This window comes from Carassius carassius, chromosome 40, assembly GCF_963082965.1.
Source record: "Carassius carassius chromosome 40, fCarCar2.1, whole genome shotgun sequence".
NCBI lineage: Eukaryota > Metazoa > Chordata > Actinopteri > Cypriniformes > Cyprinidae > Carassius > Carassius carassius.
In genome coordinates, this window is record NC_081794.1 from 3,677,485 (window position 1) to 3,700,978 (window position 23,494).

At 44.0% G+C, this 23,494-nt stretch overlaps 2 protein-coding genes across 5 annotated transcripts in view; one reads left to right on the plus strand and one right to left on the minus strand.

Moving 5' to 3' along the window:
- LOC132121972 (transient receptor potential cation channel subfamily M member 4-like) overlaps positions 1-23,494 on the minus strand; it is a 100,833-nt gene that overhangs the window by 23,544 nt on the left and 53,795 nt on the right. The gene's annotated exons all lie outside the window — the stretch shown is intronic.
- On the plus strand, positions 16,344-17,425 carry LOC132121977 (uncharacterized). The gene is made up of 2 exons (XM_059531754.1): positions 16,344-16,766; positions 16,935-17,425. The coding sequence occupies exons 1-2, from the start codon at positions 16,376-16,378 to the stop codon at positions 17,423-17,425; spliced, it is 882 nt and encodes a 293-aa protein (XP_059387737.1). The 5' UTR covers positions 16,344-16,375.

Sequence of the window (23,494 nt, forward strand, 5' to 3'; positions counted from 1 at the left end):
GAGAGTCGGAACACAGACCTCCACCACTAAAAGAGACTGTTGTAGTGCCAGTTCCTGATATGCTACCAGCACAGCTCCTTGTTGAGAAGCAGTTGGAGAGGCCAACAACCGTTAAAGACTTACTTGCTGAAGAGATTAACTTGCCTGCTGAGGAAATGAACTTGCCTGATGAAAATCCGCCTGATGATCATCCATCAAGGACCTTTCCTTTATTAACTCCTGTTGCTGAACCTGAGGACCCAGCCTACCAGCGGCCACAAAGAGAAAGACACCCTCCAAGACGTATCACCTATGATCAGCTTGGTAGCCCTTCCTTGTACAGTATCCAGCCACAACCGCAGTTGTTCTCTGTCTACCCGGTCCCGGCACCAGGACTGGTTCCGTGGTTGCCATCATCACACCAATTTTACCTTCAGCCACCCTGCATGTATGGACTTCAGCAAGCATAACGCTATAGAGATGACATGTTTGACTGCTTTTATGGACTGTTGATTAATGCAAGAGACAATTTGTAGACTATGCCTACAGATCATTGAGTCTGATGGACTGTTGATTAATAGAGAAATGAGTCCTCAATGAGAAAGGACTGCTTATGGACTGTTTATACAGCTGGTCAACAGATATGGACTGTGGATAATGCGTTGACTCTATTTGAGCTGTGACCTTTGACCTCTGCTCAAGTACTGGCTCACAGAAGATGATTTTCTAGGTCCAGAGCCTAAGAGACTGTTTAAGATGAATGTTGGTAATGTCGGGACGACATTTATTTTGTCGGGGAGAATGTGACAGGTTAAAGGAAATACTTACTGTACTGTTATGGGTTAAAAGGTTTTAGTAAATTAATAGGATGTGAGTATCTTAAAATATTTAAGGTTAAAAAGCTCATGCGTTCAGTACTAGTAATAAGGATTTATACAATTCATATAATTGTGTTAAAAAGTTAAAATCTGACATGTTTACAAAGGGTAACAATTATAAGAGCAATATGTAAACGTTATATTGATTACTTCATTTTGTAGTGCCTAATTTACAGGTGAAAAGTGTTGATCTGTGATCGCCAAAGTGATCTTAATCTATGCACCCGTGATTGATTGCTTTTGTCTTCCAACCCTTTTCTCCGGGGAAATCGCGGTCTTTTCCTCATAACACTAAAGTTTTCAGTGAGGAAACACCTATATCACTCTTGTGATTATTTCTCCCCTTTTTCAGGTACGTTGTATACATAAAACTGAGTTGAGTAAAGGTAATAATGAGTTCACATGTTGAAGGTGTGTTTTAGTAGCATTTTGAGTATGTGAGAGTTAAGTTTGCAGAGTTTAAATTGTGCATGAGTGAGCGGAGCCCCCGCTCGGTTACAGAGAAAAATAGCTTCATAACGAGAGCAGCCGCCATTGTATGTCAATTGTGAATAAACAGAGACGCAGTATATAATCTATTTTGCTGTGTTAATTGTATAATGTCTTTCAAGCACTTTATTGAGATGTTTGGTAAATGTAGTTATTGTTTATTGAGCTAAAGCTACTTTGTGCTTGATTGACAGCTGAAGTTATATTGACAAAATGAGTATATTTTCCAGTGCATTATAGAATATGCTGTTGTGACTTAAATAAGCTATATACCATACAAAACTACTATTTGCTGTAGACCTGTTGATCTGTCAAATGTATTATTGTAAAAGATGTGGATCTGTTGATTTGTAAAATGTATCATTGTTGCAAATATAACACTAAAGTTTTCAGTGAGGAAACACCTATATCACTCTTGTGATTATTTCTCCCCTTTTTCAGGGGTGTAACATAAGCACCTAAAGATATGAGCCCAAGTTCAGGTGCTCCTTCCCTTTCACTCACAATGCAACACAGAAGCGCAGTGTCAAGTCAAAGACATAGGTTCCAGCTCACTGAGCGAAAACTCAAGCCCAAGACCAAAGCAAGTCTCAAACGTGGTGCCACATGGCAAGAGTCAAACTTCTCTTCTGTGCGCATTCAAAACCACAGAACCAGGCTCAAATGGCTTTCAACTGATGACAGCTATAGACATTCAAGGCATTAAAGTACCTTACTCTGTGCTAGCCCTATGGGCCGAAAACTCAGTCATCAGCCTGAAGCTCTTCAGAACCTTAAAGAAAGACTTCACATGCCACACACTAATATGGAAACAGAACGGGTTCAAAACATCCAACAACAAACCTGTCAAGCATCAAGATCTCTTCCAAGCATGCCACGGCATAGTCACAAAACACAATGTGCTCGTCTATTGGAAAAAGGTCAGCGGTCACTCACGGCAACCAGGGCAAGACAAAGACTACAACGACCAAACTGATGCCCTTGCCAAAGCTGCCGTGCTACATGGCGATCCCTGGACTTTTAAACCCCTCCCACCCAGCCCACGTGTTTCTGTCATCCCAAGCTACCAGCATGCACAAGCCCTGAAAAACCCCACCTCCTCCCAAATCAGCATCTCACCCCAAATTTCCAATGACGACATTATAACTCTCCAAACATGGATGCAGACATCCAAACTATTGTTAATCACCTCTCTGACCCACAATCAAACCCCATAACCACCTCTGATCTTGCCGCTTCCTTTGACCTCCGGCATCTTAATGCACTCCTGCACATGCTACATCTAAAACATGGTATACTGGTATATGCCCCTGATGAACTCACTACACCCAAGCTTGTTGTCCCTCAGTTCCAAAGGGGGGTGATGCTCACACATTCCCACGATGCACCATGTGCCCGACACCACGGCGCTAAAGCCACGTTTGAAATGCTAAGACAAGTGGCATACTGGCCTGGCATGCAGCAAGATGTAGCAGAGTATGTAAAAGGGTGCCTGGTGTGTTGCCAATTCCAACCTGCGAACCCAAACCACAGAGCACCACTACAGCGAAAAAGGAATGTCCTTACCATGGTTGGACCTCCAAATCGACTGGGTCGGACCCCTACCAAGGTCAACAGGGGGTAACAAATATTTCCTCACTGTCGTCTGTGAATTCACCAAATGGGTAGAGTGCCTTCCCGCTCCCAATGATACAGCTCAAACCACGGCCTGCCTCCTAATGAACCATATCTTTTCAAAATTTGGACTGCCGCTGAAAGTCAACTCTGACCGCGGAACACATTTCACTGCCGAAATCATGCAGGAAGTCTGGAAACTCCTGGGCATACAGGCCAAGTTGCACATCAGCCACCACCCTATCGCCTCTGGGCAAGTGGAGCATTCCAACCGAACCGTGGTCAGGTATGCTAAAGAAGTATGTGTCTTCGAACAAAAAAAAGGATTGGGATATCAAGCTCCCACTAGTGCTAATGACTATCAGAGCAACTCCTAACAAGTCCACCGGGGTGCCACCCTTTGAGCTAATGACGGGACGGCAAATGACACTGCCGCTCCACCTGCTCTACCAACCAGGTGACATGAGCCTTGTCACGGCATATACCACCCACCAGTATCTTGAAGAGTTGCATTGCCATTTAAGAACAGCCTTTGCCTTTACACAACAACAACTACAGAAAAGTGCAGAAGGACGCAAAGCCTATTACGACCAGAAGGCCTCTCACCAAGAACTCAACATCGGAGACAAAGTGTGGTACTACAGTTTTGTGCAGTCACAACAATCGGGTCCCCATCGCCTGTCAAAGAAGTTCCTTCCTCGCTGGACAGGACCCCATGAAATCGTGGACAAGCTCTCACCAGTCGCATACCGAATCAAGATGAGCCAAAAGTGCAATGAGCCAGTCCTACGTTGGGTCCAACGAAACCAGATAAAAAGGCACTTAGGCAGACAAGAAAAGGGGGAAACCAAAAGTGACTGACACAGATCAATTTCACCACACACTATACCCTATTTAATGAAACACTCAATTGTCTTCATAAACACCTTACTCAGAGTCGTTCAAATGATATGGACCCACTCTTTTGAGATTGCCCCACTAACAAGAAGTAATTAGTATCCCACCGGTGTCATTACTAATCCTCACTTTATTTATTCCCTTCCTTCTCTTTCACTCTCCACTACTCTCACCTAAACAATCTTAAACATACAGAAACTTGGTATAGGGCTTGACGATAGGATTGACTCACTTCGCCCACTGTGCAAAAATGTGGATTGCAAAGTCCTGTGAGCTACTCGTCATGACACTCTCGCAACCGATCAAATAACTATAACCATGCAGTTGTACGTAGATCCTCCATACCAATGATTTAGCATCTATCAGGCAACGAATCTCAAATGGAACACGAAAATCTGGAAAATATTTCAAACAACACTCCGGTTCCCTTGGTCCCGAGTCGAAACAAAGGATCAAGGAGGATGGAACTCATCCAATTTAATTGAGATTATGCCTCTACCCGTGCGTCGCACCACCAAAACTAGGGTAATCAAGAAAGCCACCATCATCATCACAATTGTTAACCTGTCGCGCCAAAGGCCCACAATATTCTCAAAAGCTAAACCTTGCACCAGAACTCAGCTAAGTGATGTAGTGTTGTTGGGTTTTTTTATGTGTGCTTGTCTCTGCCTATTTTCTCCAGTGCTCGCCGATGTCCTCACCTGGAACATCACCGATCGAAAGGGGGAATATGTAGGATTATCCTTGGACAGTCCATTTCAGTAAAGAAACCAACACCGCATGCCACAGTTCGGAACGATTCCCCATCGACCCACAGTTCGAAACGATTCCCCACTGAACCATTAGTGCGTCATAAAACACAGTCATGGTGCCAAGATGGCTAAAGGAGATGTCACCCCCTTTCCCTTTTTGTGCCTGTCTAATCTCATACCAGCGATGCCAGGACAGCAGGAAAAGATTTCTCTTTGTTCCCCAAACTTAAGACCAAATGGCCAAGAAACCCTGTGGTTACCCCAATGCATAAATCCCCAGCTTTATCAGGAAACGAAGGATGCTAAGCCATTCCTTTGGCCCAGGATCACCAAAAACCAGGGAGCACCTCCTTTCTGCAGCTGTACATTCCAGAGACTTTGTCTCCAAAACCAATAGACTGAAATTTAACCCACTTGTGGTTTAATACAAACAACGGTCTCAAAATTGTTTCCAATAAGCTGAATTGATTACCAGTATTTACCTCACATATATCTTAAGTATCATGTGTGTTTATATAACCTGTGGAATTCTTTCTGTGTGTTTAATTTTCATTACAGCCTATTTGTAGGGGTTTCTACCTCAGTTATAGGAACTAATCACCAGAAGTGGCCTCATACATATGTATTCTCTGTATTATGCATGCTTTATATTACTCAAGTAAATTTTGTGTGTTAAACACTTATCACGGCTAAATCCTTATTTACTTCCACCTCAACTATGGGAGGTATATGTATTTTGGTACCTACTTGATGGGTAAATGATTTATAGAATTTTGAAATAAAGTAGATGTGTGTAGGATGCACCCTATTTAAAATATTAAGTTTGCTTATTAAAGCGTTTAAACTAAACTCTCAGGAGTTTGGACACACGCGATCACGTGGACATTACGCTAATTACATGTAAGAACCGCAGAAAGGGGCGTAGGTCCCGCCCAAGACAATATCTGATTGGCTGTTGCACTAAGAAGGACGGGTGAGATGGACACGCTTATAACCCAATGACAAGCAGCTATGCCTTGCTTTTTGCCTTCCTTTTTGCCCTGCTGTTGCAGTGACTTGATTCTTGCTTATGTTTTGTGCTGACCTTTCCATCGTCCACTGTGTACTCTTCAAACCACCAGGAGCTCAATCAAAACTCATCAACTCTTCCGTAAGATCCTTTGCTGAACAAAGAAAACCCTCTCAGAGTCGCTCCAGACTTAGAAAAAAGTCTGTTGCAAAGCAACCGCAATCCAGGAAGTCTCGTGAACGAAGTGCCACCCGGCAAAGCTAACCAACCACTCACTCTCAAGAGTTTGGACACACGCGATCACGTGGACATTATGCTAATTACATGCAAGAACCAGAGAAATAGGCGTAGGTCCCACCCAAGAAAATATCTGATTGTCTGTCGCACTTAGAAGGACGGGTCAGATGGACACGCTTATAACCCAATGACAAGCAGCTATGCCTTGCTTTTTGCCCTCCTGTTGCAGTGACTTGGTTCTTGCTTATGTTTTGTGCTGACCTTTCCATCGTCCACCATGTACTCTTCAAACCACCAAGAGCTCAATCAAAACTCATCAACTCTTCCGTAAGATCCTTCGCTGAACAAAGAAAACCCTCTCAGAGTCGCTCCAGACTTAGAGGAAAGTCCGTTGCAAAGCAACCCGCAATCCAGGAAGTCTTGTGAACGAAGCGCCACCCGGCAAAGCCAACCAATCACTCACGAGTGCGGTCCCTCAGAACGCATCATCGACCTACTGTCAGCCAATCAGCGCCAGAGATTCCCTCTCCAGCAACTTCGTTACAGAAGGGAACGCATGCGCCCACAAGGAGCATCCAAACGCAAGTACACAATATCTCCTAATCTCTGGCTGAACTTGTGCAAATCTTATAAAGAAAACGAACTAAGATTAAAGTGCTAGTAGATTGATTCTCTCAGGTTGCGGTCACCCTCCATTAATAACATCACTTTTCTCTGTCACTGTTTGAATGAATGTTCGTGTGTTTTTGTTAGTTTAGTTTGTGTGTATTAGAGTAGTTCAATAAAGCCTTGTTTGATTTTACATACCAGTGTCTTGTGCTGTGTGCTTACAAGTTACTGCCTTGAACTGTAGATTCTGTTACCTTGGTCATAATCAGTTATCATAATTTTATGATATTATTACTGTAGGCCACGGGATAATATTTTGTCCAGAATTGATAAAATACCCTAATCTCAATTTATCGGTGGAGAAAATAAATAAAGGACAGGCAGGAGTCATATCAACTTCATTTTAAACTACTGTTATAGTAGGTTTATAAGCTGTTTACTAGCTAGAGAGTCCAGAATAATTCACTGGATAATGTTAATTCACTGAATAATATTCTCTGGAATATTGGAATATAAAACACTGTATTTCTCAACTGGAATTTTGAGTGAAAAACTGAGTGAACAGCAATATTAAAGCGGCTTCACAAGATTTATGATGGAGCAAATCTACAGCAGAGAGAGAATTAAATTCAGTGCTTTTATTTCCAACATACACTCATTCATGTCTGCATATTAATTCAATAACTTGATGGATTATTAAAATGACTCTGTGAGTTGGTCTCTAATTCTTAGAGCCAATCTGCATAAACTAGCCTACATATCAGGCATTTATGTAATGCAGCTGTGCCGTCCTCGATATGTCTACTTAATATCCTGACAGCCAGCTAAACTTTTTCTCCACACCAAAACTCTGAAGATTAATTCTTAGTTCCACAGGTTTATTGGAGATACTGAGAAAAGTGAAACTGCAACATATAAAGAACAATGACAGATCAAAGTAAAGGCAACTTCATCAAACCTCAACTCAACATAAATAAAGGCTAATTTGCACTATTACTGCTGCATTTCGTTTGTATTCACAGATTTTATATGTAATGTGTATTCTGAGATTTGTATTCTCAGATTACACATTACAAACTAAAAATATTAACAAAAATAATAAAAAATTCCTTCAGACAGTCTCACAAAAACAAATATACATACCAACGATGCTATGCCAGACACAAGGAGTAGACAAGATAAGAAGGATGCGATGCATATAAGAGACAAAATGGAAAAAAGAAACTTGTAATGCGCGAATGATTACTTCTCGACTACGGGTAGCGTAATAGGACAATTAGAACAGCGCGATCTTAAAGTGGCCATGACCTCTGAGCTCGGGTCAACAAGGTCATAAGTGTTCTCAGAAATGCTAGGCTCCGGCTTGGAGAGAAATCTGGGGCCACTCAACCAGTTGGTGTGCTTCAGTTGGCCAGCAGGGACGGAACGTGTTGCGTGATCTGCAGGGTTCAGGTCTGTTGGCACGTAACGCCACTGGTCTGGTCGGCAGGATCTTCGGATGCGTAGCACTCGGTTGCTGACATAGACATAAAAGCGCCTGGTCTCATTGCAAATATAGCCCAGGAATACTTTACTGTCTGAGTAGTAGGTTACGTCATCAATCTGTAGGTCTAATTCTGCTAAGACCAGGTCTACTAACTCGACAGCAAGCACTGCTGCACAGAGTTCAAGTCTCGGCACTGTGTGTTCAGGGCGGGGGGCCAGCTTTGCTTTGCCCATTACAAATCCGATCTGGTTGTTGCCATTACTGTCTGTCACTTTCAGGTAGCACACAACACCGATAGCTTTGACTGACGCATCACAGAACACACACAATTCTCTTCTCACCGCTGCTGATGGTGAGGCTTCTGTGTAGCGTCTAGGGATGGAAAGCTGAGCAAGCTCGGACAGAGAGGCTCTCCATGACGTCCAGGTATCTTCCATGGCAGGAGGTAAGGGTCCGTCCCAGTCACCTTTCTCCACCGTGAGCTCTCGCAGGATAGCCTTGCCTTGGACTGTGACAGGTGCAACAAATCCAAGTGGGTCATAGAGGCTATTGATTGTGGACAAGACACCCCGCCGTGTGTAGGGCTTGGTCTCACTGGAGACATTAAAAAGGAAACAGTCTGTCTTGAGATCCCAGTCAAGCCCGAGGCTGTGCTGCAACGGCAGTGCCCCTGCGTCAAGGTCAAGGTCTTTGAGGTCACTTGCGTGGTCACTGGATGGAAAGGCGTCCATGACCTCCTTGTTGTTTGCTGCAATCTTGTGAAATCTCAGATTCGATTTGGAGAGCACATCCTGTGTCCTTTTTAACAGGCTAATACCAGCTTAAACTGTGGGCAGAGACTTCAGCCCATCATCGACATAGAAGTCATGCAACACAAAGTGCTGCACATCTGGGTCGACGTGGAATTTGTTGCCTTGGACAGACTTGTGTAGACCATGAATAGCCACTGTAGGTGACGGGCTGTTGCCAAAGACGTGGACGTTCATGCGGTAATCCACGATGGCTTTGGAAAGGTCATTATTCTCAAACCAGAGAAAACATAAGAAGTCACTGTCCTTTTCTCTTACCCGGAAGCAATAGAACATCTGTTCTATGTCGGCTGTGATGGCAATGGCCTCTCTTCTGAACCGAATCAGCACTCCCAGTAGTGTGTTATTAAGGTCAGGTTCCGTTAACAGCACGCTGTTGAGTGATACGCCATCTTATTGGGCACTGGAATCCAATACCACACAAATTCTTTTAGGTTTCTTCGGATGATACACACCGAACATTGGTAAGTACCACTTTTCTTCATCCGGGCTGGGGGGGGGGGGGCAACTCTGCATGACTGTTCAGAAACATGTTGCCCATGAAGGAGAGAAAGTGGTCTCTCATCTCAGGCTTTTTCTCAAAGTTACGCTTGAGAGACATGAGACGCCTCATCGCCTGTGGCCTATTGTCTGGGAGCCGTGGCCTTGGGCTCTTGAAGGGTAATGGTGCCACCCAACTGTTGTTCGAGTCTTTTTGCAGTCCTTCATCCATTATCTCTATGAACTATGCATCTTGAATGGAGGGAGCCACCTGGTTGTCGTCCCGGCTCCGCCTGAACACTGTGCATCCAAGGTGGTCGGCTTCACAGCTGGGGTGGTCCTAAGGATACACTGGAGGCTCACTGGTGACCTGGATGTCCCTAAACCTCTCCATCACATGGAACACATTGGGGCACACGTCAAAGAGAGTAGGCCGTTGCAGCTCTGTGGTGTTCGTGTGGAATGTGCTAATTGTCAGTGACCTGTGAACATTACCTAGGCAAACATTTCCAACAATGACCCATCCCAGGTCTAGCTTCTGTGCGTAAGGCAGGTTGTGGGGGCCATTCACCTGTTTGTGGACTTTATGCACTCTGATAATGTCTCATCCTAAGAGAAGCATAATTGAGGCTTGCGGATCAATGTCTGGAATGAAGTGTGCAACTGAACTTAGATGAGCATGATGAAGAGCTACATCAGGGGTTGGAATCTCCTCTCTGTTGTTCGGTATCTCGTTACATTCTATGAGGCTTGGCAACGGGATACGAACAGCTCCATCCAGAGACTCCACTTTATAGCCACTGGCCCTTCTGCCTGCTGATTGCTTCACTCCAGCACATGTTCTCAGTGTGTAAGGAGCACTTGGACTTTGGTCGTTGAACATGTCGAAGAACTGTTAATGAACCAGTGACCTATTGCTCTGCTCGTCCATGACTTCATACAGTTTCACAGCTTTTCCTCTGTGACCAGCTGGGAACACTTTAACGAGGCATATTTTCGAGCAGGAGCAGTCCGTAAGTTCCCCTCCACAGACTTTTGTGCATTTGTTGGTGACCTGAGACTTCACTGAAGCTTCATCCCCCTCCCCGCCATGCTCAGAAGCAGGAACAGCCTCCTGCTGCCAGGGTGCGGGTCCAGGGTGAAGCGCTTTGTTGTGCCTGTTGCTCTTACATTCAAAACACTGGACATTGAGTTTGCAATTCTTCGCTATGTAAGATGAGGAAGACAGACATTTAAAGCTGTAACATTATTGAGCTGATGGTATTTCAGCCATCTGTTCCATATTAATGAATCATAACTCTAACACATTTTGCACTCAAAGACCAGAACGTGAGTAACCCAGGACTTTGAGTTTTACTACATCTTCCAACATAATTCCCCATTTGGGGCGCCGCGATGTCGGCAACATCCTGCCGTGGGTGACAGTTATTACACCTTAGAGAGAGTCTCCAGAGACACTCGCGGGAGCCTCAAAAGGAAAAAAAAGACGAAACCCCCCCGTTTTGCTTTCCCCACGGCCCGACAACACATTCCAGCTTCAAAGAGATTACGAGCTCGCCTTACAACTTACACACACATACAAACTTTTCTTAATAATAAAGTCCTTAATAATATGTATTTCGAATATGTTTGTGCGTTGCATAAAATGGTTAATCCTTGTTATGTGAAGAGTATAAGTTGGTAGCTTATACTTTGGAAATGTTTATCCTAATTTTCATGTTCTCAAATAAGAATCATGAGTCTGTAACCCTACCCCTGACTAGCTCATAAAACTTTATGATCCCACTGGGAAACAGGAATCAAAGCTAACTCTTAGAAAGAGAATAGTAAAATCTACTCAAATGTATTCTCAATGTATTAAGTATTGCTTTTTGGTGCATTAGATGGTTCCCCATATAAATTGGATTATCTGCAGTTTATATCGTGTGTTAATCAAAACATTAAATGTGTGTAATTCTGCATTTGACTAACTTCGTGTTTCTATCAGCTATATATGTACTGTTTGGTGTTTTTGGAATTGGCATGTTGTGACCCAACTATCCCCCTGTATAAAAGGTGTGTAAAATGTATTAATCTTGAATTTCGAACTTGCTAGAATATCACTGCTGAAATCTGATAAGCCCTAAATCATTAGGGTGGATGTTTCCACAGAGACAAAGGAACTTTTTCCCGCTTCAGATCGCGAATGTTCATTGGTTGTTCACACGAACAGAGGCGTGAACCATTTCAAGCCATAAGAGCTGACCCAGGAAGTTCCTCCTTTCTCTCTCTTCTCTGATCGCGCTCTTCTCGTACGTGCTGCTCGTCTCTCTACGCGGCCTTAGGCCGCGCTCCTATCGCCGTCCCCCTCAGCACAGGGGCTGAGAGGACAGCCATTCTTATGACTCCTTCGGAAGCTTTCGTTTTCGTTGTTTTGTTTATTTTCTTTACTAAGTTTATTCACCTATTCGCCTCTCCACCCGAGGAAGACGAACTCTGAAACATCGCTTTCTTTGAACTTTCAAATATCGCGCGATTCCGCAGCAGCCCGGACACAGAGAGGACAAGCCCAGACTGACGCACGCTACATGGCCGCTGCTTTCGCATACACAAAGAGAAACACTTGCAAGTATTGATTTAAGATTAAATGCTGCTGAAGTTTGTCTATGATTTGAGTTCTATGTGTCTCTCAAGGGTTAATATCTGTTGGTTTACATAACTTTTCTCTCATTTATCATGCCTTTTTTCTCATTCTCTTTCTCTCCCTCTTCCTCATTTGGATTGCGTTATGTCTTGTACAAAGTTTACTGTATATATTTGTCGTATTAGCGTATTTACTCTGTATAAATCGTAGTTGATGTATTATTAGTTCAATTATTAAATTCCATATACTCCAGATTGTCTGTCTAAGTTGCTCATGTTACGAAGTCAATGAAATGCCGATCTTAGCTACAAAGCTCATCTGTTACTTTTAAAAAATATAAATTTTATAAGGACAGGATAATGGTTTCATGGCCAGAAACTATTCGTCCTGGAATTATAGGAAGTGATAGCGTTACTGAGAATTAATAAAATGAATCTTACGACCGTTTGCTGGACGAACCACGTTTGATTTACATTAATTTCTAGTAAGAGATATCACAATAATTGATATGAAGAATAGAATATTGAAATATTAATGAGTAAATTACAGTGCCTTGTGATGAGTTATTAATATATACAATTGACCTATTTTTCATCTTCGATAATTTTAATGCAACTGTAATATGATATATATATAAATCATATTCCTTATTAATTACCCAAATTCCCTATATCATTTGAGTTAATTAATATGTACAACCCAGTGCGGCTACATTTTTGGAGGAGAAACGCGGCCATTTCAAACTTCGTTTTGTGAGCAATCCAGTTCAATCTGTGTATATGGTTATTAATAATTTCTGCACGCGCGCTATGAAATTTGTACTTGTGAGAAGTCGCAAGACGCGAACTCACCCCTAACTGACTGAGGCAAAAGCTGATCAGTCAGCACGTTAGGTATTTATAGAAACTTAACAGTATATTCACTGTTATTTTAATGAAGGTAAAATGTTAAGTCTCCTGTTAAGAAAGACCAAGATCTTTTTACAGTGAGAACATTTTAATATGAATAATTAAAAGATGAAGAAATCTTTTATTAGTTGCAACATGTAAATCTGAACATGAGCGATGTTCCTCTGATTCAGTTAAAAGGCCTTGCTTATTAAATATCGTTATTGAATTCGTGGTGAACCACAGTGATATTCAAAAATAAACGATAAAACCCCCTGGTCTAAAATTGGCTTAGCTACCCGATTTCTAAACCTAAAACATTTAAATCATAAGTGCTATTTTGATAAATGTTTATGGGAGTTCAACAGATGTAAAAATTCCTGTTTTTCACATTTGTGTCTTGGCAGTGAAACGAATCCTGTCCTTACGCTCTTGTGCAGTATATAGCACCACAAAAGGTCATAAAACCTTTTTCTATTTGTTACTTGTGATTCTGATGCAGAAAATCAGCGTTAGAGAGTTAGATCACATTGAAGTCAGCGGTAATTCCGCTATCTAAACACCAGAGGGAGCTTTTGTTTAGAAGTTTCAAGTTACGCCCTGCCTTCTGATTCCAGCTTGCATGAGTGCAAGTCCGCCATCCCCTGGCCGTTTCAGATAATGCGCTCTAATTGCTAATCTCTATTTTCCTTGCTATTGAATTAGATGTCTAAATTCTCAATAATTATTTGCATTTACAGCCTTGCTCATGCGAATATTATTCCAGGTTAGACAATTTCAGACTGTTTACATTTACTTTGAGTTTGGTTCAAACATGATTTGAATTAAAATGTAATTGTGTAATAGTGGAAACTTATTGACCCACTTAGAAGGTAAGTCTCCTGTTAAATCGACTAACAGCTCTTTGCTCTCTTTCAATTCTGTTTTGAATTGCATGTCTATTTTGACCCTTTCTGATTAATTTCATAAGTATTAATGATACCTTACTGTTACCATTGGTTATTGTAGGATATTATTCAGATTTTCATTTTAATTTAATTCCTACATGCTTATTTTAAATTTTGATTTAAACCAGTTTTGAATATTTAATTTGAATTAAGTTTTCTGCTCACCAGGTTAAGCACGGAGAGGCAGTACGCCCTTTGTGGTGAAAACCAGCTACTTCTTCTCCCGTGGTTCATTCCTGTCGTTTATTTTGATTCTTATTATTTTTCTTCTCTCTTTTGGCTTAGGTTATTTTGATAATTACCATTATTATCATAATCCCTTTTCTTTGTTTTATCATTATTAGGTAAAGCTGTTACCTCTCATTTCTACATATATATTTACTCAATTGATGTTAAACAAACCAAACCTTAATTAACTTTAAGTTTCCTTTGTTCATCCTTTGTGTATTTGATTGTAGAACTCCCTTGGTGATTGGACAGTCATCTCAGGTCTCCAGTGAGCAAGGCTGCCCGACCGGTGTTACCGACACTGGCTGTGAGTGAAACTCGGTTCCTCTTATCTCTGTCCGTTGCGGCACGTAGCGGAGACATCAGCAATTTGGCACTCCAACGGTAGTCAATCAGTCCAGCCGACACACGACGCAATCTCTGGGACCAGTACCTAAACCGGGGCCTAAATCGGGGCCACTCTCTTTTAAGAGAGGGTTCTAGGGAACAGCCCAATTTTGTAGTGCTGTCTGGCGGTTGACATCTTGGTGTTGCCCGGTTGTGTTAAAAGTCACAAGCTGTCTGAGAGGGTGCAGCGCCAGAGTAACGGAAGGCCGGGGACACTGCGGTTGAGTGTTTGGGAAGCGCTGGAGAGGTTGACCAAGCCACTGGTTTCCACCTGAATGACTTCAATGCACCCAGGTGAACCAAATGTGATAAAACCCATCCACTTATTATAAGCCACAGAATATTAGATATTCCCCTGGATATATTTTAAGTGTTTGACCCATTGCGTTTTCAAGCCACACCATCTTTCTAGGTTTTCTACTCAGATAGCCCCACTCACCTGTTGGCCCTATCTTAAAATCTAGCAGTAGGCTTTGGCCTCCTTATTCTCACAACACATTGTGTTACTATTGCTTTATCTAATTTCAAGTGTTGTGTTTCACTTTGATCTTTTTCTATCCTCTGTTCTGTTGTGATTTGTTTCTTTCATTTCACATAGAGACAGTAACCTGTGAGAGCCACCAGAGAAGCTATATAGAGTGACAACCAGCAGCCGGTGTCATCACGTGACCCGCTAGGCTACTGCCTGTCAAATCTCCATTTCAGGTCCTTCGTTGACCCAAGTAAATTGGCTACTGAACTGTCTGACTGTGTGCATCAGTTAGCCCCAAAATTCTCATAAACGGCACAGCCGTATGAATATAGCTCGTTAACCGTAGAACGAACTTGCATTGGTCTTTTTGTGTGTGTGTGTGCTGTGCTTCTCTCACTGACAGTGAGTCAGGATGTTCCAGCCATCCAGTCCAGCAGTCCACAGGGGCCACCTCTCGACATGGTTGAAAGCAGTGACGACCCCCTTCCTGCCCAAGGACGCCAGTAACCTGCAGCACCCAGAGCAACTAGACATCGAGCTAGATGAACTGATGGCACACGATCCAACTCAAAGCGACTACTACAAAGAACTCGCCAGGATCTTCGGAAGCCTAGTTCACATTCTCCTCGCCCAGGCATGGCTCAGTGAACGGAGCAACATCGACCTTGAACAGCAAGCAGCAACGCTTAAGCTTCAAGCGGAGGAGGCCTGGACGGACCAGGCCCGAACCCAGAGTTGTCTTGATCAGCTCCTCCTCGAGACCCAGAACCAGCGCGAGAAAGAGGACGACACAGATCCAGAGCTACAGAAAGAAGTGGAAAGACTTCACAATGTCCTGCAAGATCTTCGCCTCGACACAGATCAAAAAGAACAGCTGGAGAGAGAATCCAGAAAAGAACTCAACCAAAAACTCCAGCAAGGTGACGCTCTCCTAAAAAGAGCAGAGACTGAACTAAAAGAAAGAGACTATAAAACCTGGGCCTGCAAAACGCACTTGCAAGCGGCCCGAGCTAAGATCAACGAGATTACTCTGCAGAGAGACGAGCTCCAAGATGAACTTGACACTGTTCACACAAAACTGAAACATTCTGACAGATTACAGAGTGGCTGGATCGGAGAAACGCACACCACAAAGTTTCTCCCGGCCAGCCACTCCAACCCTTTCAGCCAAGAACCCAGAGCTGGGAAAGGGGGTGTAAGCTCACGGCTCAAGAAATCACCAGCCAGCTTACAAGAACACCTGTCAACAACGGAGGGGAGAGAACCCTTCCGGAGAACGCATGCCACTAAACCCTGCACGGCTCACAGAGAACTTGACAAGCTAGTCAGAAACATCCCTACATGCAATCCAGATCCTGCAGGAAAAACATGACGTTCATGCTTCTTTACAAGACATTGACTTTCACTTGCAAACTGTCATCAACGTGACAGATGTGAACACATTGTACCTGTTAAAAATCACGTCCAGCCATGATGTGCATTGTTTTCTGAATCGTCAACCAGAGACTGTCAAAGCATACTACCAGCAACTGCTACAGACTTTGATTCTTGAATTCTCTGATCCAGACACAGACCATGGGCTGCTTATTGCTATGGACCTCAAACAGGGCCGACTTGAAAACCCACAGACTTTCTGTAGTCAGCTACGAAAAGCCTACTTCGGAGCATGCAACGAACCAGGTATGGAACAGGATGTCAACTTAAAAACTCTGTTCCTCCGAAACCTACATGCCAGTTGGAGTTTTCATCTCAGAGTCCCAGCATGTCCACGTAACAGAACTACACAAGAGTTACGGAACTTAGCCCACAAAGCTTGCACCAAGCAAAAGACTATCTGTGAAAAGACTGTGAAAAACACCAAAGTCTCTGTCTCTGAGCACTGCTTGGAGTTAACCCTAGATGGCGCCCTACAACACCACAGTCACAGACATTTTTACAGAGAGTCAATACCGTTCCAAGCCAGCAGAGGGCAACACAATCGTGGTGGTGCTCATCAAACGCACCAGAGTGAGCGACTCTGGGACCGGCAACCCAAAAAGAGCCGATCCCCAACGTCCAGGACACAAAGCCCCGACAGCCGGCAGTGGAACCACTCTCGACATGACACTGGTAAGCTCAATCCTGAGCCCACGTCAGAAAAACACAGTGCAGCCACGTCTGAGACAGCAGAGATCCTGAGGGTGCTGAAAGAGCTTCTTTATATGAAAACTCGCAAGGAAGACAAGGAAGATGAACCAGACATCTTTTGTCTAAGCATAAGAACTGAAACCAACACCCTGTCTAACTGCCATCTGTATGAACCAAGCACCCAGAACACTGCTCGTCATCCACAGACCACAGAGCTAACTGTCACATCACAAGGTGACAGCATCACCCAAGCTCCACAGCTGACAACTGCACACCCTGAACGAGACAGCACAGGTCCTCACACCAGGTACCACAAACACAAGGTACCAGAAAATGCTGTTTTGACTACCTGCCTTCGCAGCGAGCTACACAAGACCGGTCCTCACCACCCATCGATCGTCACACCTGCCCGGATGCCAACATTCCGGGGCAGCCTTGTCGAAAAGGGGGTGAGCCGAAAAGGAGTCAACATGGAAGACCTGATCGACACAGGATCAAACCTGACGATGATCTGATCTCACCTTTTCAAAAGACTCCAATTTGAAGCTAAGAGACAAGATCAAACTCTTACACCTCAAACTTGTGAACTGAATGTACAGTTGTACAGCCAGAATTACATCCAGTTTGAACAGGTTGTTTCCATTCACCTGACAATCGGTCTGATGAGTCTAGTACATCACATGTATGTCTCGCCAATGAACACTCAGGCATTTCTCATCGACAAAGACTTGCTAGACCACTTTGACCCTTTTCTGAACTTCAAACAGCTAAAAGACTTTGCTCAAGTGCGAGAACCTCTTTCCCTCCAGCCACACAGGTTGCTTGAGCCAGACTGCCAGGTCACAGGGGTCACGGGAACTCCCACAGATCCAGACTGTCAGGTCACAGAGGTCACGGGAACCCCAGCACCCAGCCGTGGCCCAAGTTCAAATTCAAGCCTCTGCACCTTAGTCAACGAACAGCGTACAGTGATACCAGCTTACACCAAAGGGGTCGCTGTTCAGCTCAACCTGCAATGTGGTCAAACCTTAAACCACACGCTGGGTTTCTTCCGTTCCTCACCTGAATGTGTGGAACTCGGACTCACACTTGAAGCCACACCCCTCACTGAAGTGTCATCTTGTATAGCCTACATCCTGTGCAACAACTGCACGGCAACTGACATTAACATTCCCAAGGCCTACGGGCTGGGATGGCTAGTGAGCCATGACTTTAATGACTTTGAACTTGTAGTACCTGTCATTGAGCCCATTCCACCTGCACTGATACCCGAAGGGAGTACAAACAACACATCGTTCACTGCACCCTTCAAATTTGTCACCATCACATCTGTCATGTCGGTGAGCAAAGACCAGGTATGCAGAATGGATCTGACAGATGACCAACACCTCGCAGTATACACAGTCTCCCACCAGAACGTCAGTGAGACTGATGAAACTGCTACAACTCTCAATACCAAACTGACTGATGACACACCGACGGAGGAGCCTTACACAGGTTTTCAATCTCAAGTGCATCAAATCCTACAAGAAACTCATGCACTTCAGAGCGATACAGATCGCCAAAGACTCAGACAAATTCTTTATAAGCTCAAAGAATCCTGTGCCAAAGACTTTTTAAACTGTGGTCTTACCAACCTACACACGGTGTGCATACCTACGCACACTGATCCTCCTCCCACTTCTGTCAAACAGTACAAGATTCTCATCGCCTCACACAAACCAGTGCAGGAGATCATCGACTCTATGCTGGAGAATGGTGTCATCTATCCATGCAACGGCACCTACTCAACCCTCATCTGGCCCGCCCTCAAAACTAACTGCGAGGGGCGACCCACCATTGACTACAGGAAACTGAATCAACAGGTGCCGCTGTCACAATGGCACAAGACATAGCTGGAACAAGAAATGCCCCGAATCAGAGGAGCCACAATCCTCTGGATGTGGATGTGGCCTCTGGATTCTGGACCATTCCGGTGCACCCGGAAAACCAACACAAACTGGCATTAACACTTGGCGACCGTCAGTTCACCTTCAACAGGTGTCTGTTCGACTATGCTAACTCACCAGCTGAATTCAACATCTGTTTGAACAAAGCCTGTACAGACTCTAACTATGCTAGACTCAGTTTCGTGTGCCATCTTCCATGCTATAAACAGAATGGTTTCAAAACTGCAAACAACAAGCCAGTCAAACACCAACACCTGTTCCAGCAATGTGATAACATCACAAAAACACACAATGTGACTGTGTACTGGAAGAAGGTAAAAGGACACTCGAAGCTACCAAGTCTAGACAAGGACTTAAAAGATCAAACTGACACTCTTGCCAAAACTGGCACACTAAACAACAGGCTGTGGTCACTCCCAACCCACCCACCCACATTCAGGGTTGAACTGATTACACACAGCATAAGAACTTTACTAGCTAAACTGCTTACCTCAGAAACGCTTACGCTGGCTCCGTTGTCTGCAAAGACCAACATAGCGGACATGCGGGCTTCTGAAACCTCCATAATGACTTTGCTTTACCACCTCTCAGACCCCTCCATCCACCCTGGCAACCAGTCTATAATCACCGACAACCAACGTCCCAGGCCACTGCATGATACAAAGGACATGCTGCGTGCACAGAAAAACATTGTGGTTTGTGCACCGTCTGACATCACAATGCCAGGGCTTGTAATGCTACGGAGCAAAAGGGGGATAAAGCCAATATATTTCCATGACGCATCATGTGCGGCACCACGCAGCACCAGAGCCACTGACAAAACACTGAAGCTAGCGTCATGCCAGCAGCAAAATGTGGCAAAACATGAGCCAGGGCGAGCTAAACCCAGTCGCCGCCCATGAAGCAAAGAGACTGCCCTGTCCAACCAAAGACAGCCCTCGCTTGTTTTTTCCTCCCCTCTCTCTCTCTCTCTCCCTGTTATCTGTACCAGGATGCTGCTGTGGTTTGCCGTGCTGTGCTGTCAGCCAAAGAGAGGACAGCTGCCACCGAGAGAACCACTGAGACTCCTGATCACAGACGACAGAGCACACTACCCCAGCACCGTAACCCAATACAGCTGGACAGGTGTCCGATGGAGAGAGAACTCCCTCACTCACACTGAGGCCGATGTCAAACACATGTTCAGCCAACATGAGAAAGTGACTGTTACACAAATGGAGTTAGGTGGACACCACCACCGCTCCAAACAGTTCCCGGGAGCTTTGCTCAGAGCCGCTGCTGCTGCCAGAACGTTTAACATTGGTATGTCCAGTGTCAATGCAGCGAACCAGACTGTAAACTCCACAAAACCGCTGTTTACTGTCTTCCAGAATGACTTTACCCAGACTCAGCTGCTTACAGCGCTAACAACAGACATGCTGTGGGAGGTTACCTCCTCCAATGACAGCCTAACAACGGGTAAAACCCCACCATACATGATACCCTTAAGCCTTGTGCTAACTGTGCTGGCTTACGCCATCACCAGGCCAGCTGACCTGCTGCAAATACACCTGGCCAACTCTCTGGATAGCACCATCCTACTGCACGTCAACCCCAAACAGAGAGAAGTGAATGTGTTCCTGAACCAACCCATCAGCGAGTCAAGCCAAGTCTACAGACCTAAAGACATTGTCAGTGTCAGGTTGTGGGAAAGCAACACCCACACCAAGACACACATTCCAGATGTGGTGGCCTACCACGACAACGACACACAGCTGTACCTGGCCCCAAACCTGCACATGTATACTTTGACCAAAGACATTCATTGTCTCTGCCTTAGCAAACCCTTCCTCAGACACAACGCCGAAGGAATCTGCGGGTTGCAACCCCTGGTCAGCTCCACACGCTGCCCTGCTGAAGCCAAGCCTCGTACACAAGCCACAGAAACGCAAGCAGAGATTGTAGGTGACAGATGGCTCGTCAACACTCCTGTGCGCACAGCTACACTGACCTACGACCAGCATGACACTGCCACCCATGTCAACCTGCTTGACCAGAGCATGTGGATTCAGGTACTGAAAGGTGCCACCCAACACATTGACATTACTCCCGTCGACACAACCCTCCAAGCACTGTCTCGACAGCCCGTTCTGAACCCGTCATCTGTGGTCCGAGCCCGGACTGCTGCCGACACTGCACGGCGCATCTCCACTGTCATTGGTCCCGCCCTGACCCTTGGCGTGACCTTCATCCTATACAGGAGACTCAAGGAGACGCAAACCTCTACAGCAAAACTCACAACAGCCGTGGCTGGAGGTCTCCGATGGAATCCCCGGAAAGGGGGTGCCAAGTCAAAGACACCACCGAACCTCATCAAGCTGAATCCTCAGCTCCAGGAACCACCTGACATCATGATCCACCTGCTACACGACCATCATGATTCACCTGTCATCTGCCCATAGTGATGATTGCCGTCCGATGATGTCCACACAGGGACTTCGTCCGACGAAAAGGGGGAGATGTAACACTATTGAGCTGATGGTATTTCAGCCATCTGTTCCATATTAATGAATCATAACTCTAACACATTTTGCACTCAAAGACCAGAACGTGAGTAACCCAGGACTTTGAGTTTTACTACATCTTCCAACATAATTCACCATTTGGGGCGCCGCGATGTCGGCAACATCCTGCCGTGGGTGACAGTTATTACACCTTAGAGAGAGTCTCCAGAGACACTCGCGGGAGCCTCAAAAGGAAAAAAAAAAGACGAAACCCCCCCGTTTTGCTTTCCCCACGGCCCGACAACACATTCCAGCTTCAAAGAGATTATGAGCTCGCCTTACAACTTGCACACACATACAAACTTTTCTTAATAATAAAGTCCTTAATAATATGTATTTCGAATATGTTTGTGCGTTGCATAAAATGGTTAATCCTTGTTATGTGAAGAGTATAAGTTGCTAGCTTATACTTTGGAAATGTTTATCCTAATTTTAATGTTCTCAAATAAGAATCATGAGTCTGTAACCCTACCCCTGACTAGCTCATAAAACTTTATGATCCCACTGGGAAACAGGAATCAAAGCTAACTCTTAGAAAGAGAATAGTAAAATCTACTCAAATGTATTCTCAATGTATTAAGTATTGCTTTTTGGTGCATTAGATGGTTCCCCATATAAATTGGATTATCTGCAGTTTATATCGTGTGTTAATCAAAACATTAAATGTGTGTAATTCTGCATTTGACTAACTTCGTGTTTCTATCAGCTATATATGTACTGTTTGGTGTTTTTGGAATTGGCATGTTGTGACCCAACTATCCCCCTGTATAAAAGGTGTGTAAAATGTATTAATCTTGAATTACGAACTTGCTAGAATATCACTGCTGAAATCTGATAAGCCCTAAATCATTAGGGTGGATGTTTCCACAGAGAAAAATGAACTTTTTCCCGCTTCAGATCGCGGATGTTCATTGGTTGTTCACACGAACAGAGGCGTGAATCATTTCAAGCCATAAGAGCTGACCCAGGAAGTTCCTCCTTTCTCTCTCTTCTCTGATCGCGCTCTTCTCGTACGTGCTGCTCGTCCCTCTGTGCGGCCTTAGGCCGCGCTCCTATCGCCGTCCCCCTCAGCACAGGGGCTGAGAGGACAGCCATTCTCATGACTCCTTCGGAAGCTTTCGTTTTCGTTGTTTTGTTTATTTTCTTTACTAAGTTTATTCACCTATTCGCCTCTCCACACGAGGAAGACGAACTCTGAAACATCGCTTTCTTTGAACTTTCAAATATCGCGCGATTCCGCAGCAGCCCGGACACAGAGAGGACAAGCCCAGACTGACGCACGCTACACGGCCGCTGCTTTCGCATACACAAAGAGAAACACTTGCAAGTATTGATTTAAGATTAAATGCTGCTGAAGTTTGTCTATGATTTGAGTTCTATGTGTCTCTCAAGGGTTAATGTCTGTTGGTTTACATAACTTTTCTCTCATTTATCATGCCTTTCTCTCATTCTCTTTCTCTCCCTCTCCCTCATTTGGATTGCGTTATGTCTTGTACAAAGTTTACTGTATATATTTGTCGTACGCGTATTTACTCTGTATAAATCGTAGTTGATGTATTATTAGTTCAATTATTAAATTCCATATACTCCAGATTGTCTGTCTAAGTTGCTCATGTTACGAAGTCAATGAAATGCCGATCTTAGCTACAAAGCTCATCTGTTACTTTTAAGTAATATAAATTTTATAAGGACAGGATAATGGTTTCATGGCCAGAAACTATTCGTCCTGGAATTATAGGAAGTGATAGCGTTACTGAGAATTAATAAAACGAATCTTACGACCGTTTGCTGGATGAACCACGTTTGATTTACATTAATTTCTAGTAAGAGATATCACAATAATTGATATGAAGAATAGAATATTGAAATATTAATGAGTAAATTACAGTGCCTTGTGATGAGTTATTAATATATACAATTGACCTATTTTTCATCTTCAATAATTTTAATACAACTGTAATATGATATATATATTAATCATATTCCTGATTAATTACCCAAATTCCCTATATCATTTGAGTTAATTAATATGTACAACCCAGTGCGGCTACAAAGCACAGATTGTTTTCTTTGAGGAGTATTCATCAATGGG